This window comes from Ictidomys tridecemlineatus, chromosome 10 (genome assembly GCF_052094955.1).
Source record: "Ictidomys tridecemlineatus isolate mIctTri1 chromosome 10, mIctTri1.hap1, whole genome shotgun sequence".
Taxonomy (NCBI): Eukaryota; Metazoa; Chordata; class Mammalia; order Rodentia; family Sciuridae; genus Ictidomys; species Ictidomys tridecemlineatus.
In genome coordinates, this window is record NC_135486.1 from 115897364 (window position 1) to 115911719 (window position 14356).

A 14356-nucleotide genomic window follows, 5' to 3' on the forward strand; every position below is an offset into this window, starting at 1 on the left:
GCTGGACAGGGCCCCAGGGAAGGGTCCCTCGCTGCGGGGGAGGGACGACGATGCGGTGTACATTCTAGGGCTCCGTGAAGCTGGAGAACTACGATTCCAGAAGGCACCGACAGATGTCACTCGAAATACCTGGCGACATACCTGAGCCAGGTGTCGCGGCCCCGCCCACCCCACTTCGTTTTTCCGCCGTTGCCACACACCCATTTTAGGGGGCGGTTCCTCTGGGGAACTCCTTGGACCTGAGCGGCGTCGGGACCGCGCGACGGGTGCCTGTTTGCATAGGGGTAACGCGGGCTGTAGGGACCGTAGCCCATGCCATGCGCGAGACACAGGTCTACAGGACGACCTGGCAGCAGCCCCTCGAGGCGCACGTGGAGCCTGCCGCGCCGGCCCGCGGAGCGCGAGGGGCGGGGCTTCCCCCTTCACGCCCACGGGGCGGGGCCGGCGCCAGGGACCAATGGGGCGCCTTGCTGGGGGGGCAGGCTCGGGGCCTGGCATCCCGGTAGCCGGCAGTCTTTTCCGGCCCCCGCGCCCCCGCCGCGCGTAGCGGACCCCACAGCTTGTGGGGATCCACCCCCGGCGGCTGCGTCCCGCGGGTGGTGAGTGAGCACCCCGCTGCGACGAACCAAGGGGTACGCCTGGCCGGCGAAAGGGGAGCTTGGCCCCTGCACCCCGCTGCGGGAGCGAGTGGGCAGGAGCGGGTGGGTGGGGCAGGAGGCCCCCCCGACCTTGTGTGGATCGCTGGGAGCTGGCCTGGGAATCTGTTTTGGTAGTCGAGGGGTGTGTTTGGGTTGGTCGAGTTGAGGGGGCGCCTGGTGTGGATGGGCGGAATCTGGCGAAGCTCAGGAGAGGAGGGGGCTTGAGATGGGCTGAGAGAGGGGGATAACGGAGGGCGAGGCTTTGCAATATTTGGAAGTTTCTTGTTGCTCTTGGGTGAGGTGATTGTGTGGTGGGACTTGAGAGGGGTGGCTCAGGACTGCAGGAGTGGATGAGGAGGGCTGCTTGCTGGTAACTTACTTCCCTTTTGGGGTATTTGCTTCCTCTTGTACCGCTAGTTAAGGGGGAATAGGCTGGAGAAGCCTGGGCTGACAGCGTACCTGTGTCCCTTTCTAGAGCTGCTGCCATCCCTTTTTTCAGGGATATGGGAAGGGGTGGTCCCCATGAGCTGGGAGGGGTGCTGGTACCCATGCGAAGGGGATTGGGGTTAAAGATTGGGAGACAGTGGTTGGGATCATCTGCAGCCTTACTGGCGCTTTTGAGTTGGTGTATGGGTGTGTGTGTGTGTGTGTGTGTGTGTGTGTGTGTGTGTTTGTTTTGCCAGTGAATGTGTAAGTTTCCTTACAGGTCTCTCCTTTTTTTTTTTTTTTTTAATGGGTGGGGGGCTCGGTGGAATTGCTATCCATGCAGCATATTCTCCTTTACAGGCCACTGAACTCATTTGTGGCTTCCTTTGCCTGGGCTCAGCCATGGCCAGCGAGAACTCACCTTTGCTGGCCTACAGGCTCCTGGGGGATGAGGGGTCTGCTTTCCCTGCCTCTGGAGTTGGAGGTCCTGGAGGGCCTTCCCCCCGGAAACTCTCCACCTTCCTGGGTGTCGTGGTGCCCACTGTCCTGTCCATGTTCAGTATAGTTGTCTTCTTGAGGATTGGTGAGTGCAGGAGGACTTACCTTGTGGGTGGGGAGTAGATATGGGTGGTTGGAATAAGGCTGGGGGAAGAGAGTGGAGGGAGGATTTGTGGGGAGGCCATCTGTAGCCTTATGTGAAGCTCTGCCCTGGAATTCTGCTGCCCAATGGAGCGGGCAGTGGGTGGTGGTGGTGGGGTACCTTGTGACCTGTTTGCCCTTCTGATCCAGGGTTCGTGGTGGGCCACGCTGGGCTGCTGCAAGCCTTGGCCATGCTCCTGGTTGCCTACTTCATCCTGGCCCTCACTGTCCTGTCTGTCTGTGCCATCGCTACCAATGGAGCTGTGCGAGGGGGTGGAGCCTACTGTATCCTCCAACCTGGATGGACTAGGATCTGAGTTGTTCTGTCTTCGAAGGGTGGTGGGGAAGGGGCCAGTATCCTCCCTCTGCTGAAGGCAGGGCAAATTCTAATGAATGGCCAGATGGAAGGCCAGGAGTAACAATCTGACCAACAAGGCCCTGTGTAACAATCTGGTCATTTTACAGAAAAGAAACTGGAGCTCAGAGGGTACAGGCGATCTCTGCAAAGCCACATGGCTGGGAGATGCCCTCGCCTGGATATATTACCACAGGGATCTGAGCTGCAGTTTGCAGGGAGACAAGGCCTAGAGGCTGGTTTCAGAGAAATTCAGGTCATGGCCCCTTCCTTATGCTTCACTTCAGTTTTTTTTCCCTTAACGCTCACCCTCGCTTCCACTTTTAGTCATGATCAGCAGGACTCTGGGGCCCGAGGTTGGGGGCAGCATTGGCCTCATGTTCTACCTGGCCAACGTCTGTGGCTGTGCTGTCTCCCTGCTGGGACTGGTGGAGTCAGTGCTTGACGTCTTTGGGGCAGGTCTGTGTTCTCCCAACCTGGTTGAGGCAGCCTTGTGGGTTTGCAGGGTCTGGGATTGTGGGATCATGAGAAAGGCAGAGTTCTGGTTTTCTTCTCCTTTGTGGCCAGCTTCATATAGGAAATACGGACATCCCAGTCAGAGAGACCACCCTAATCCCTAAATTGATAGAGCAAGATTGGTACCCATCAGGGAGAAGTAGGTTGCTGGGGTAAAGCAGCTCAGTGGGGAAGTGGTGTTTTTGGTCATTTCTGGGGCTGGGGCCTTCCCTGGGGTCATGCCTTCTAACTGTATCCCTTCCTTTCTCCAGATGCCACAGGGCCCAGTGGGATCCGGGTCCTGCCCCAGGGTTACGGCTGGAATCTGCTCTATGGCTCCCTGCTCCTGGGCCTTGTGGGTGGTGTGTGCACATTGGGAGCTGGCCTCTATGCCCGTGCCTCCTTCCTGACATTCCTGCTGGTCTCTGGTTCTCTGGCCTCAGTGCTGGTCAGCTTTGTGGCGGTGGGCCCAAAGGACATCCGCTTAACTCCTCGGCCTGGTACCAATGGCTCCTCGCTGCCACCCCGGTTCGGCCACTTCACTGGCTTCAATAGCAGCACCCTGAAAGACAACTTGGGCGGTGAGCTGGGTGCTGTGGTGCCAGGGTCCTTGAGTGAGGCGTGGGCAGGTATGGGGTCTGGGCACTTAGAATCTCAGGAGGAGATTCCCAAGTATCAGAGAGACAGACTCAGGGGCAGGAGGCCTGGACCTCCAAACAGGGCAGGCAGATCACAAATGTGTGTGGCATGTATTGGGCCTGGTGGAGAGAGCGCAGAGCAGACTCTGCCTTATTATTATTTTTTTTAAAGAGAGAGAGAGAGAGAGAGAATTTTTAATATTTATTTTTTAGTTCTCGGCGGACACAACATCTTTGTTTGTATGTGGTGCTGAGGATCGAACCCGGGCCGCACGCATGCTAGGCAAGCGCGCTACCCTTGAGCCACATCCCCAGCCCCAGACTCTGCCTTAGAGGAACTTGCGTGCAGGTTGGAGAAACACAATGTGCACTCAGGAAATGATTAAGTAATTCAGTAAGACCCAGCGTGATTCAAGCAGAGGAGGGGACCAGCCCATGGGCTGCCAAAGGCAGAGACAGGGGATCTGGTCTGAGCTGGGCTGGGGATTTCAGATAGCAAGGAGCAGGGAAGGGAAGCATATTTTGAAAGAGTGGATTTGAGCCTGTAGGAAGGAACAGAGAACTGGGGAGCAGGCAATGCAGGGCCAGCAGAGGTGTCAGGGCTGGTGTCTCCATGAGGGCAGTGAAGGGGAGACAAGGGCATTATGGAATTGAAGGACTATGATACCTAGATATCAGGAGGGACACTGATATACTCTTTGTCCTGGGAACAATCCTTTGCAGCTGGCTATGCCGAGGACTACACCACAGGGGCCATGATGAATTTTGCCAGCGTCTTTGCTGTCCTTTTTAATGGCTGCACAGGCATTATGGCTGGGGCCAATATGTCAGGTGAGAGTCTCTGCTGCAGCTTTCTGGGTGAGTGGGAAGGCCACCCTGAAGGATATGGGGCAAGCAGAAGGCTGATCTCTCTCCCTCTGCTCCCCTCCCTCCAGGGGAGCTAAAGGACCCCAGCCGCGCAATTCCTCTGGGCACAATCATCGCTGTTGTCTACACCTTCTTTATCTACATCCTGCTTTTCTTCCTCTCCAGCTTCACCTGTGACAGGTGCCTGGGGTGGGGGGAGTGAGACAGGCCCTCAAGGGAGTGGGTGGGTGCTGGAATAGGCTGGTGCTCCTGGATCACCACCAGAAGCAAAGGTTGTGGAGCAGGTACTCAAGTTGTTGGGTGGAGGGGTGCATGGGGACACTCCCACGGGGAGAGAGACAGAACTGCTGCTGTCCTTGGGGAGGGCTGGCTCCATGATGGTAGCTAAACAGTAGCCAGCAGCTGCCAAGTGCCTGATTTAGTTGTGAGCACTCAGTTGGGGGTGGATATGGGGGGATGGCTTTCCAGGACTTTGCATTTGTACAAATATTCTGCCTCTTGTGCCTGTACTATTGGGAATGACCAACCAAGGCAGTCCAGGATGACCATGGAATGCCAAGTATCACTCTGATCCTTAAGATCACAGCTAAGGTCAGTTAAGAGGATCAAGCTCTTAACCGATCATTGTCATGAGGAATTTTCTCCCAAGGACCTTCTGATGGGTGCTTGGCAATTATCCATATCCCTCTCTGCCCTCCCTCCCAGGACCCTATTGCAGGAAGACTATGGGTTCTTTCGAGCCATCAGCCTGTGGCCTCCGCTGGTGTTGATTGGCATCTATGCCACGTCGCTGTCAGCCTCCATGAGCTCACTCATCGGTGCCTCCCGCATCCTGCATGCTCTGGCCCAGGATGACCTCTTTGGTTTGTCCCCCTCTGTCTTCATGCCCTCTGTGAGCACGAGCTCTTGAGTCTGTCTCAGTCCCCACTTGGCCCAAGCTGATATGAATCCTATGATTCTGTTTTTATAGGAGTGATCTTGGCTCCAGCCAAGGTTGTGTCAGGAGGGGGGAACCCCTGGGGCGCTGTCCTGTATTCTTGGGGGTTAGTACAGGTAAGCCTTCCTCTGTGAGCTGCCCTACCCCTCACCCTCTAGCTGGGAGGATCAGGATCAGACTTACATGTAGGCTGGGAGACGTGTATGGAAAGGTGGCTATATTGGCATTTGGTGGGGTACACTGTTTTTTTATGATGTTCACTGGGACTTCTTGGGGCACTTTGGATCCATGCCCCACCTCTTGGTCCCTGCCCAGCTGGTGCTTCTGGTAGGGAAGCTGAACACCTTGGCTGCCGTGGTGACTGTCTTCTACTTGGTAGCCTATGCTGCAGTGGACCTGTCCTGCCTGAGCCTGGAGTGGGCCTCTGCCCCCAACTTCCGGTGAGAAGCTAAGATGCCTGAGTCTCTAGAGAAAAGGAGGGAGGAATAGGAAGGACTGAGCCTAGGGTGGTGGGCTGGGGACTTGAGCACATGCCGTTTGTTGGACACCAGCCTGAGTTCCCTTCCTTCCTTCTCTCTGCCCACCTCAGCCCCACCTTCAGCCTCTTCTCCTGGCACACCTGCCTCCTGGGGGTGGCCTCCTGCCTGCTCATGATGTTTCTCATCAGCCCTGGGGCTGCCGGTGGCTCCCTGCTTCTCATGGGCCTGCTCTCTGCTCTGCTCACGGCACGAGGAGGCCCCAGCAGCTGGGGCTACGTCAGCCAGGCCTTGCTCTTCCACCAGGTTGGGGGTGCTTGTGGGAAGGGGTTGGGGAGGCGATCTATGAAAGCCCCCTGCCCGGGAATTGGTGTCCCCGTCCGGGAGGAGCTGACAGGGGGCTGCCCATTCAAATTGTCCTCTCTATCACCTCAGGTGCGGAAGTACCTGCTGCGCCTGGACGTCCGGAAGGAGCATGTGAAATTCTGGCGGCCCCAACTGCTGCTCCTGGTGGGGAACCCCCGGGGTACCCTGCCTCTGCTGAGGTTGGCCAACCAGCTCAAGAAGGGAGGGCTCTATGTGCTGGGCCATGTCATCCTGGGAGATCTTGGTGAGCTGTCCTTCTGCCTGCTCCTGTCCTTTCTCTGCCTTCATCTTAGATGCCTCATGCTTGCTTGCTTTTTTTTTTTTTTTTTTTTTTTATATTAGGGGTTCAAGCCAGGGGTGCCCTACCACTGAGCTATATCCCCAGTACTTTTTATTTTTCATTTTGAGACAAGGTCTTGCTAAGCTGCTGAGGCTGGCCTTGAATTTGCCATCCTCTTGCCTCAGCCTCCTGTCACTGGGATGACAGGTATGTCCTAGCCTAGCATGTGCTTCTTCTTAAATTATTCTCCCATTGGGTGTAGTGGCTCATGCCTGTAATCCCAGTGGCTCAGGAAGCTGGGGCAGGAGGAGTTCGAGTTCGAAACCAGCCTCAGCAACAGTGAGGCGCTAAGCAACTCAGTGAGACCCTGTCTCTAAATAAAACACAAATAGGGCTGGGAATGTGGCTCAGTGGTTGAGTGCCCCTGAGTTCAATTCCTGGTACCAAAAAAAAAAAAAAGAAAGAAAGAAAAAGAAAAAGTTGTCTTTCAACCAGTCATAGCCCTGCCCATACTTATCATTTGGGATTTGGACTCGTTAAGAAAGAATCAATGAGGGGCTGGGGATGTGGCTCATCCTCAGCACCACATACCAACAAAGATGTTGTGTCCGCTGAGAATTAAAAAATAAATATTAAAAATTTCTCTCTCTCTCTCCTCTCTCACTCTCTCTTTAAAAAAAAAAAAAAAAGAATCAATGAGTGTGGCCCACAGTGTTATTTTCCTTCTTGGCAGATTCCCTGCCTTCAGACCCTGTACAGCCGCAATATGGGGCATGGTTGAGCCTGGTGGACCAGGCCCAAGTGAAGGCCTTCGTGGACCTCACCCTGGCATCCTCTGTGCGCCAGGGGGCTCAGCATTTGCTGCGAATCTCGGGCCTTGGTGAGTGCCCTTCCCTGGGTCCCTTTAGCCTCCTGTATGGCCCCTTCCAATCTCAGCTTCCTTCCCATAGAGAATAAACCACAACCCTGCAAGCAGAACTCACGATGTAGTACAGATAAGACCGTGCCCGATGATAGTGGCTGCAAATGGTGCGATATGGTCTAACGGGAGGCTGAGGGCTAGATATGGACCGATCCTATTTTGTTTCGTTTTCTTCCTTTTTTTTTTTTTTTCTCCCCTGAGCAAAAAATTGGAGGGTAGGCTTTGAAGAGTGTATTTCTTGGGACAATGGGAGAATTATCTGAGTCTTGGACTGCTCCATTGAAACAAATGGTTGCTAACCACCAGGGTTCAGAGCCAGCATGACCACGAGGCACTGATGTGGCCAGCAAAGGTTTTGTGGAGAGATGGTAACTAAGCCAGGCCTGAAAGGGCCTAAGTGGTAGGGAGGGGCGTAACATGGTCCCTGACACCACAAAGGGTGCTGGAGGGTGTGTGGGCCTGATCCTTTTAGATGGAGTGGAACATTCCCAGCTTTGTGATCCTCATTGCTGAGGTTTCCAGCCTTGTACCTCAGATTCCTCTGAATCCATGCTCAGCCTCCTCCTTCTCCCTTAATCCCAAGATTAGTAGTGTCTGTCACCTGGGTGCACACCTCCTCCTCTGTTTAGAATCTGGCTAAAGTTCAACAGCATTGGACATTGCCCTGCTTGGTGTGAATCAGAACCCAGGAAAATGTTCAGGAGGGGTTGTGACTAGTTTGATTTGTAAGATCAGTCGCACTTCCTGCTTGCTGAGAGATTTAGGGACAGTACCAAGTATGTTGAGCCCCCATCCCAGCATCTGAGAGTGTGGTCTTTCTTGCTTTTGTTCAGAGAGACCATTGTATTCGTGTGTTCATGAAACTTTTCCTGTGGAAGATGCTTCCAACAAGAGGGAAAGGACTTCCTCTGTAAACTCCCTGAGCATGTAGGATTTGATCTCAAAGATTTTGAGCCATTTGTTTCATGAGAAGGGGTTTTAGAAGAGGGGTCTCTCTCTCTCTCTCTCTCTCTCTCTCTCTCTCTCTCTCTCTCTCTCTCTCTCTCTTCCCCCTCCCCCAGGGATTGAACCCAGGGGCATTTAACCACTGAGCCACATCTCCAGTCCTTTTAATATTTTATTTAGAGACAGGATCTTCCTAAGTTGCTTAGGGCCTCACTAAGTTGCTGAGGCTGGCTTTGAACTTTCGATCCTCCTGCCTCAGCCTCCCAAGCTGCTAGGGTTACAGGTGTGCATCACCGCACCTGGCAGAAGAGGTTTCTTGAGCCTGGCTGTAAACTTAGCCCTGTTGAAGGCGGGGAATAACGCGATTGCACACTAGTGGTTCCAAAATTAAAAACCAGAAGCTATGGGTAGAGACTTGGGTTGTTGAAGTCAGTCCACACCCAGCTTGGTGGCCCAGAGAACGACCTCTGGTGTGGGTGGACTGTGTTTGTCTATTTGCCCTGGGACTCACCAGTGTGAGGCTTTGGGCCAGTGACTTCACCGCGTGGGGCCTCAGGTTCCTTCTCTGTTCAAGGGGGCGATAAATAGTACCTATCTCATAGCTTTACTTCAAGGCTCAAAGGAAGAAAAATACAAAGAGCTTTCATGCAGATATTAGCTCTTTTTTTTTCAGGGCCAGGCTATGGACCACCATTCTCAGGGCTTTGCAGTAATACAAGCAAAAGGCAGAGCCCAGCACTTTTTCTGATCCTCCCCCCTGTGGGGTCTGGGGTGCTGTTTCTCTGGGGTTGAGACCCTGTGTTTGAATGACCAGGGTGTCTGGTTTGCTGGGTGGAGTTCAATTCTCATTTCCCATCCTGAGAAAGGTGTGCTGCTTTTGGCTTGCAGTGGGTAACAGCTGGGTCCCCGGCATCACAAACACTAATTAGTTAAAAGAATCCTGAGGTGAACTTTGTATATTTAAGGGGAGAAGATTAGCCATGGAGATAATCAAATAGATGCATGTGAAAGTGTTTAGGAAAACTAAGTCATTCTCCAAGCATGCGTCATGTTTGCACCATAATGGCCCTGGTGCAGCAGGGACCTAATACCTTATGGCTGACACATGTTGATGACAGCGTGTGTGAGTGGGTGCGGATCAGCGTGCAGTAAACTCAGCCTGATTCCTGTCTGTTCCTTTCTGCCTCCCCCTCTCTTCCCCCAGGCGGCATGAAGCCCAACACGTTGGTCCTAGGTTTCTATGATGATGCTCCCCCACAGGACCATTTCCTCACAGACCCAGCATTCTCTGAGCCTGCGGATGGCACCAGGGAGGGTGGGTCTCCTGCCCTGAGCACCCTGTTCCCCCCACCCCGGGCTCCTGGGAGCCCCCGGGCTCTCAGCCCCCAAGACTATGTGGCCACCATGGCAGATGCCCTCAAGATGAACAAGAATGTGGTTCTGGCCCGGGCCTGCGGGGCCTTGCCCCCAGAGCGGCTGAGCCGGGGGTCCTGGAGCACTGCTCAGCTTCATCATGTGGACGTGTGGCCCCTCAACCTGCTGAGGCCCCGGGGTGGGCCTGGCTATGTGGATGTGTGTGGCCTCTTCCTGCTGCAGATGGCGACCATCTTAGGAATGGTGCCTGCCTGGCACAGTGCCCGGCTCCGGATCTTCCTGTGCTTGGGGCCTCAGGAGGCCCCTGGGGCGGCTGAGGGGCGACTCCGGGCACTGCTGAGCCAACTGAGGATCCGGGCTGAGGTGCAGGAGGTGGTGTGGGGTGAGGGTGCTGGGGCTGGGTCGCCAGAGGAGGAGGAGGAAGGGGACTTTGTGAATGGTGGGCGGGGTGAAGCTGAAGCCGAGGCCCTGGCCTGTAGCGCCAACACCCTGGTGCGGGCCCAGCAGGGTCAAGGCTCTGGAGGGGGGCCTGGGGGGCCTGAGGGTGGGGACCAAGGTCCTGCCACAGCCCTTACCTTCCTGTACCTGCCTCGGCCGCCTGCTGATCCTGCCCGCTACCCCCGCTACCTGGCACTGCTGGAGATACTGAGTCGCGACCTGGGCCCCACGCTGCTCATTCATGGTGTCACCCCTGTCACCTGCACTGACCTCTGAGGCTCTAGGTGGCTAGTGAAAGCCCTTGCTCATCCTGATTAACGGACGATCCGCCTCCCAGTGGCCGGGACCTTGGGTCATGGAACCTAGCAGATGTTTTAAGCAGATGCTGAGTTCTGGATGGCCCAGTCTTCTTTGAGAGAGGGACCTAGTGCACTAATGCTGGGTAGCTGTCCCCACTGCGCAGGGGTCAGCATCTGCAGCCCTTCTCCCCAGCTGGGCCTCTCCCTTCACTGGTGCCTTGATGGGAGGGGCTGGTCTCCTCTGTGACTCTAGGCTACCTCAGTGTCCCCATCCTCGTGACAGACACACTGGCCCCTGGGGTGGTGATGTTCTAGTTCTGTTTTATTTTTCTAACTCTGCTGACCATGAATAAAAGACTGAAACACTAAGGTCTGGCTGAGCACTGCTGGCGGGTAGGTGAGAGGGAGGCGGTAGGAAGGGAGGGGTCTGGATCGGGGTGGAGACCAGGAGCTTCCAGCAACCCACAGAGAGTCTGCCACGTGCAGAGCTGGGGCCCGGGGCCTGGGGGGAGTCCTTGGACTTGGAGACTGGCGCGGCCTGCGCTTCCCACCCCAAGCTGCCTGCAGCCCCCCCCCCGTGACTTAGCTCCGATGGAGAGCCCTCCCCTCTGGGCAGGAGGGGGCCGACACGGGGAGGGACCGCAGATTAGGGCCTAGGGGCCCACGTGACCCTCCCCCAGGAATGTGGTGACGTCACCTGGGGCGTGGCCATCCCCAAAATTGGGGAGGAAGGGAAAAAAAAAAAGCCAGAAAAAAGTTTCTTTCCCGGAGTCCCGAAAGAGGTGTGGGACGGAAGAGGAGGGGTCTGGGCCACTGTCCCAGTGCTCTGTGGGGCCCTGATTGCTGTCCGGAGTCCCGGTTCCAGGCCATGTCGGGGCCCACCTGGCTCCCCCCTAGGCAGCCGGAGCCCGCCAGAGCCCCTCAGGGGAGAGTGCTTTCCCGAGGCACTCCCGGGCCTCCACAAGCCCAAGGAGCAGGTAAGGAGGCTCCCGAGAAGCCAAAAAGCCACCAGCCACCCACACTCACCTCTGCTCACCAGCCCTTGCCCCTGCCCCGCCTGTTTCCTGCTGTCCCTTCCCCAGGTCAGCTGTGGCCAGCTGCCCAGCCCTCCGCGGGTTCCTAGGTGCACTGGGAGGAGAGAGGTGGAGAGGACGGCCTCCAAGAGGGTGCACCCTCCTCTCCTCCATCCCCACCTCTGGTCTCTCTTCCCTTACCTCAGCACTCCAGCCTCACCCCAGGGTCAATTTTTGCCCCCTCCCATCTGAGCAGTGTTACCAGCCCCCCGTGGGATCAGAGGATCGGGGGCCAACCTGGGTGGGTTCCCATGGAGCATCTCAGCGTTCCCAGGTGAGAACCCGGGTTGGAATGGGGTGTGCAGGGGGACCCCCCCTGAGTCGAGGGTGAGCAGGACCTAGGGCTAGAGAGAAGACACTGTGACCTGCATTCTCCTTGCTTTAGCTCCATCCCCAGGGGCTCCCCCCAGACAGAGGGGGCCTGCGCCCAGGAAGTCTGGATGCTGAGATAGATTCGCTGACCAGCATGCTGGCTGAACTGGACGGGGGTCGGGGCCATACTCCAAGGCGACCAGACCGACAGGTGACTCCCCCATTCCTGTCCCTGCCCCTGCTTCCCAGCCTGCCTCTCAGCACTCTTGGCCCCAATCTGCCCCCCTCTGTGGGTGGCAGTGCTTCCTTGGGGGCCGCACATGGCCTGGGCCTTGCTCATGCTTCTGCTCTGCCTCTCTCCCCAGGCTTATGAGCCCTCTCAGCCCCCTGCCTACCGCCCAGGCTCCCTGAAGCCCAATGGAGGGGGTGCTCCACCCCTCCCTCTCCCAGCATCCCCCTATGGAGGCCCCACTCCGGCCTCCTACGCTACCGCCAGCACCCCAGCAGGCCCTGCCTTCCCCGTGCAAGTGAAGGTGGCACAACCTGTGAGAGGCTGCGGCCCACCCAGGCGGGGGGCCTCTCAGGCCTCTGGGCCCCTCCCAGGCCCCCACTTTCCTCTCCCAGGCCGAAGTGAAGTCTGGGGGGCTGGCTATAGGAGCCACCGCGAGCCAGGGCCAGGGGGTAAGGAGGAGGCTACTGGGGTCTCTGGCTCTGCAGGAAGAGGACGAGGAGGCGGGCATGGGCCCCAGGTAAGCCTGGGGCATGGGGGTATGGGGGCTTTATAGACAACTGGACACTGATGTGGGGGTGGGGCTGGGGGCTGTTGAAAGTCTTGGTTTTTTAATAGAATCAGAGGTTAAGGACATCTAGAGGGGAGGGGAGCCGCCCACTGGCTCCTGGGCTGAGATGCTCTCAGAGGCGCTCTCTAGTTGGAATGGCCTGGCTGACCTTGGGCATGTTTTTAGCATTGGGGACTAGTGGTAGCAGTGAATCCTTCTGATTCCCACCTCCAGGTCCCTCTAAGCCAGCCTCCAGAGGAGGAGTTGGAAAGACTGACTAAGAAGATGGTGCACGACATGAGCCATCCCCCCAGCGGGGAGTACTTTGGTGAGCTCATGGGAACAGGCAAGAGACAGTGGATCTGGCATCCTGGGTCTGTGCAGACTGACTCCATCCCTCCCTGTCCTCAGGTCGATGTGGCGGCTGTGGAGAAGATGTGGTTGGAGATGGGGCTGGGGTTGTGGCCCTTGACCGTGTCTTCCACGTTGGCTGCTTTGTGTGTTCCGCATGCCGCGCCCAGCTCCGGGGCCAGCATTTCTACGCCGTGGAGAGGAGGGCGTACTGCGAGAGCTGCTATGTGGTAAGCTGCTGGGGTCAGGGGGGCCAGAGTTGGCACATGGGGCATCTATTCAGAGGAATGGGGCTGGACGCTGGAGGACCCCACCTGATGTGCAAGAAGGAAAGAGGAATTAAATTAAATGGCTGCTGGAGGGGAAGGACAAGGGTCCGTTACACATGGGAGGCATTTTAGAGTTAAGTGAATATAGGAAATTCCCACAACACCCTGTGGGGCACAGATGATTCCTGATTGGTTCTATAGGAAGTGGAAACTCAGAGAGGTTAAGTTCCTTGTGAACTCAGATCTGCTCAAGTCCCCTTTCACTGGATCATATGCAGAGGATACACACAGATGAGTGGTTGGTTGACAGGGTACCTTCCTTGCTGTCGTGGCTCTGACATTCCTGTCCTCTTTTCCAACAGGCCACCCTGGAGAAGTGCTCCACATGCTCCCAGCCCATCCTGGACCGGATCCTGCGGGCTATGGGGAAGGCCTACCACCCTGGCTGTTTCACCTGTGTGGTGTGCCACCGTGGCCTAGATGGCATCCCTTTCACAGTGGATGCCACCAGCCAGATCCACTGCATTGAGGACTTTCACAGGTCAGGCCTAGACCCAGCCCAACCCAGGATGTCTGACCTTTCCCATCTCTCTTATCTCTGCTTCATGTCCCAGGACTGGCCCTTCCCATTTCCAGCCCCTGGACATCTCTCCTCTCTTTGACATCACTCTCTTTCTCAAGACTGTGTCTCTGGCCTGTCTTCTTCCTTGCTATACCCTACCTTTTCTGAGCTCATTGTGAAATCCCTACAACCCTGGGGCCTGACAGCTTCCCTGGTTCCCTCACATGCCAGGAAGTTTGCCCCACGATGCTCAGTGTGTGGTGGTGCCATCATGCCTGAGCCAGGTCAGGAGGAGACGGTGAGAATCGTTGCTCTGGATCGAAGTTTTCACATTGGCTGTTACAAGTGTGAGGTGAGGGGGTGTGGGTAAGAGCAAAGGGCTCTCAGGGACAAGTGTGTTTGTGTAGGGTGAAAGGGTCTGAGAGTCTGGGGCTGATGAAAACTGTTTCTTCTTCCAACAGGAGTGTGGGCTGTTGCTGTCTTCTGAGGGTGAATGTCAGGGCTGTTACCCACTGGACGGGCACATCTTGTGCAAGGCCTGCAGTGCCTGGCGCATCCAGGAGCTCTCAGCCACCGTCACCACTGACTGCTGAGTTTTCCTAGAAGCATTTGCTACATACTTGGTCCCTATCCATTGCCCTCCCTGACATCTATTTTTACAATTTTGTCACCAAATGCTGTCTCTTCTTTATCCAATCATGAAATAATAATGCCTCAAGAGTTTACAAAACACTTTCAAATCCATTGTCTTTTCTGAGTCCCACAGCAGCCCATTGAGAGCCAGATCCCAGATTGTATGGTTCTCAGCTGGCAGAACCAAGGTCACTTCCTGGGTCTTAGCTCTGGTCTTATCCAGTGTTACCGCTGTTGGCCAGTCCTTGCTTCCCCAATGTTGAAGAATAACACCAAAGAAGC

General features: G+C 56.0%; 2 protein-coding genes across 5 annotated transcripts; both read left to right on the forward strand.

Moving 5' to 3' along the window:
* The first annotated feature begins 453 nt into the window (after positions 1-453).
* On the forward strand, positions 454-10464 carry Slc12a9 (solute carrier family 12 member 9). Of its 2 annotated transcripts, none has more exons than XM_040278105.2 (14): positions 454-599; positions 1425-1647; positions 1854-1988; positions 2386-2517; positions 2826-3134; positions 3915-4022; positions 4127-4238; positions 4764-4921; positions 5029-5111; positions 5311-5435; positions 5585-5777; positions 5907-6081; positions 6851-6997; positions 9189-10464. In XM_040278105.2, exons 2-14 carry the CDS (start codon positions 1467-1469, stop codon positions 10070-10072), a joined length of 2742 nt encoding a protein of 913 aa, XP_040134039.1. In that variant the 5' UTR covers positions 454-599; positions 1425-1466; the 3' UTR covers positions 10073-10464. The 2 variants fall into 2 exon arrangements, with proteins under 2 accessions (XP_040134039.1, XP_013215500.1); XM_013360046.3 differs by having other exon boundaries at positions 468-632.
* A 231-nt stretch (positions 10465-10695) lies between these two features.
* Positions 10696-14173, forward strand: Trip6 (thyroid hormone receptor interactor 6). 3 transcript variants are annotated; one of them, XM_078023823.1, is made up of 9 exons: positions 10696-11072; positions 11365-11442; positions 11579-11691; positions 11846-12229; positions 12494-12587; positions 12671-12840; positions 13242-13420; positions 13673-13793; positions 13903-14173. In XM_078023823.1, exons 1-9 carry the CDS (start codon positions 10964-10966, stop codon positions 14032-14034), a joined length of 1380 nt encoding a protein of 459 aa, XP_077879949.1. In that variant the 5' UTR covers positions 10696-10963; the 3' UTR covers positions 14035-14173. The 3 variants fall into 3 exon arrangements, with proteins under 3 accessions (XP_077879949.1, XP_005328532.1, XP_077879948.1); XM_005328475.5 differs by having other exon boundaries at positions 10703-11072; positions 11315-11442; positions 11554-11691; XM_078023822.1 differs by having other exon boundaries at positions 10792-11072; positions 11554-11691.
* Positions 14174-14356: the final 183 nt, after the last annotated feature.

Bases quoted from the DNA above. Each gene is read 5' to 3' on its own strand.
- Slc12a9 (XM_040278105.2), top strand. From the start codon at position 1,467: ATGGCCAGCGAGAACTCACCTTTGCTGGCCTACAGGCTCCTGGGGGAT. The intron at 4,922-5,028 runs GTTTGTCCCCCT...CTGTTTTTATAG, and splicing joins GGCCCAGGATGACCTCTTTG to GAGTGATCTTGGCTCCAGCC. The intron at 6,082-6,850 runs GTGAGCTGTCCT...CCTTCTTGGCAG, and splicing joins TGTCATCCTGGGAGATCTTG to ATTCCCTGCCTTCAGACCCT.
- Trip6 (XM_005328475.5), top strand. From the start codon at position 10,964: ATGTCGGGGCCCACCTGGCTCCCCCCTAGGCAGCCGGAGCCCGCCAGA. The intron at 12,588-12,670 runs GTGAGCTCATGG...CCCTGTCCTCAG, and splicing joins CCCCAGCGGGGAGTACTTTG to GTCGATGTGGCGGCTGTGGA. The intron at 13,421-13,672 runs GTCAGGCCTAGA...CTCACATGCCAG, and splicing joins TGCATTGAGGACTTTCACAG to GAAGTTTGCCCCACGATGCT.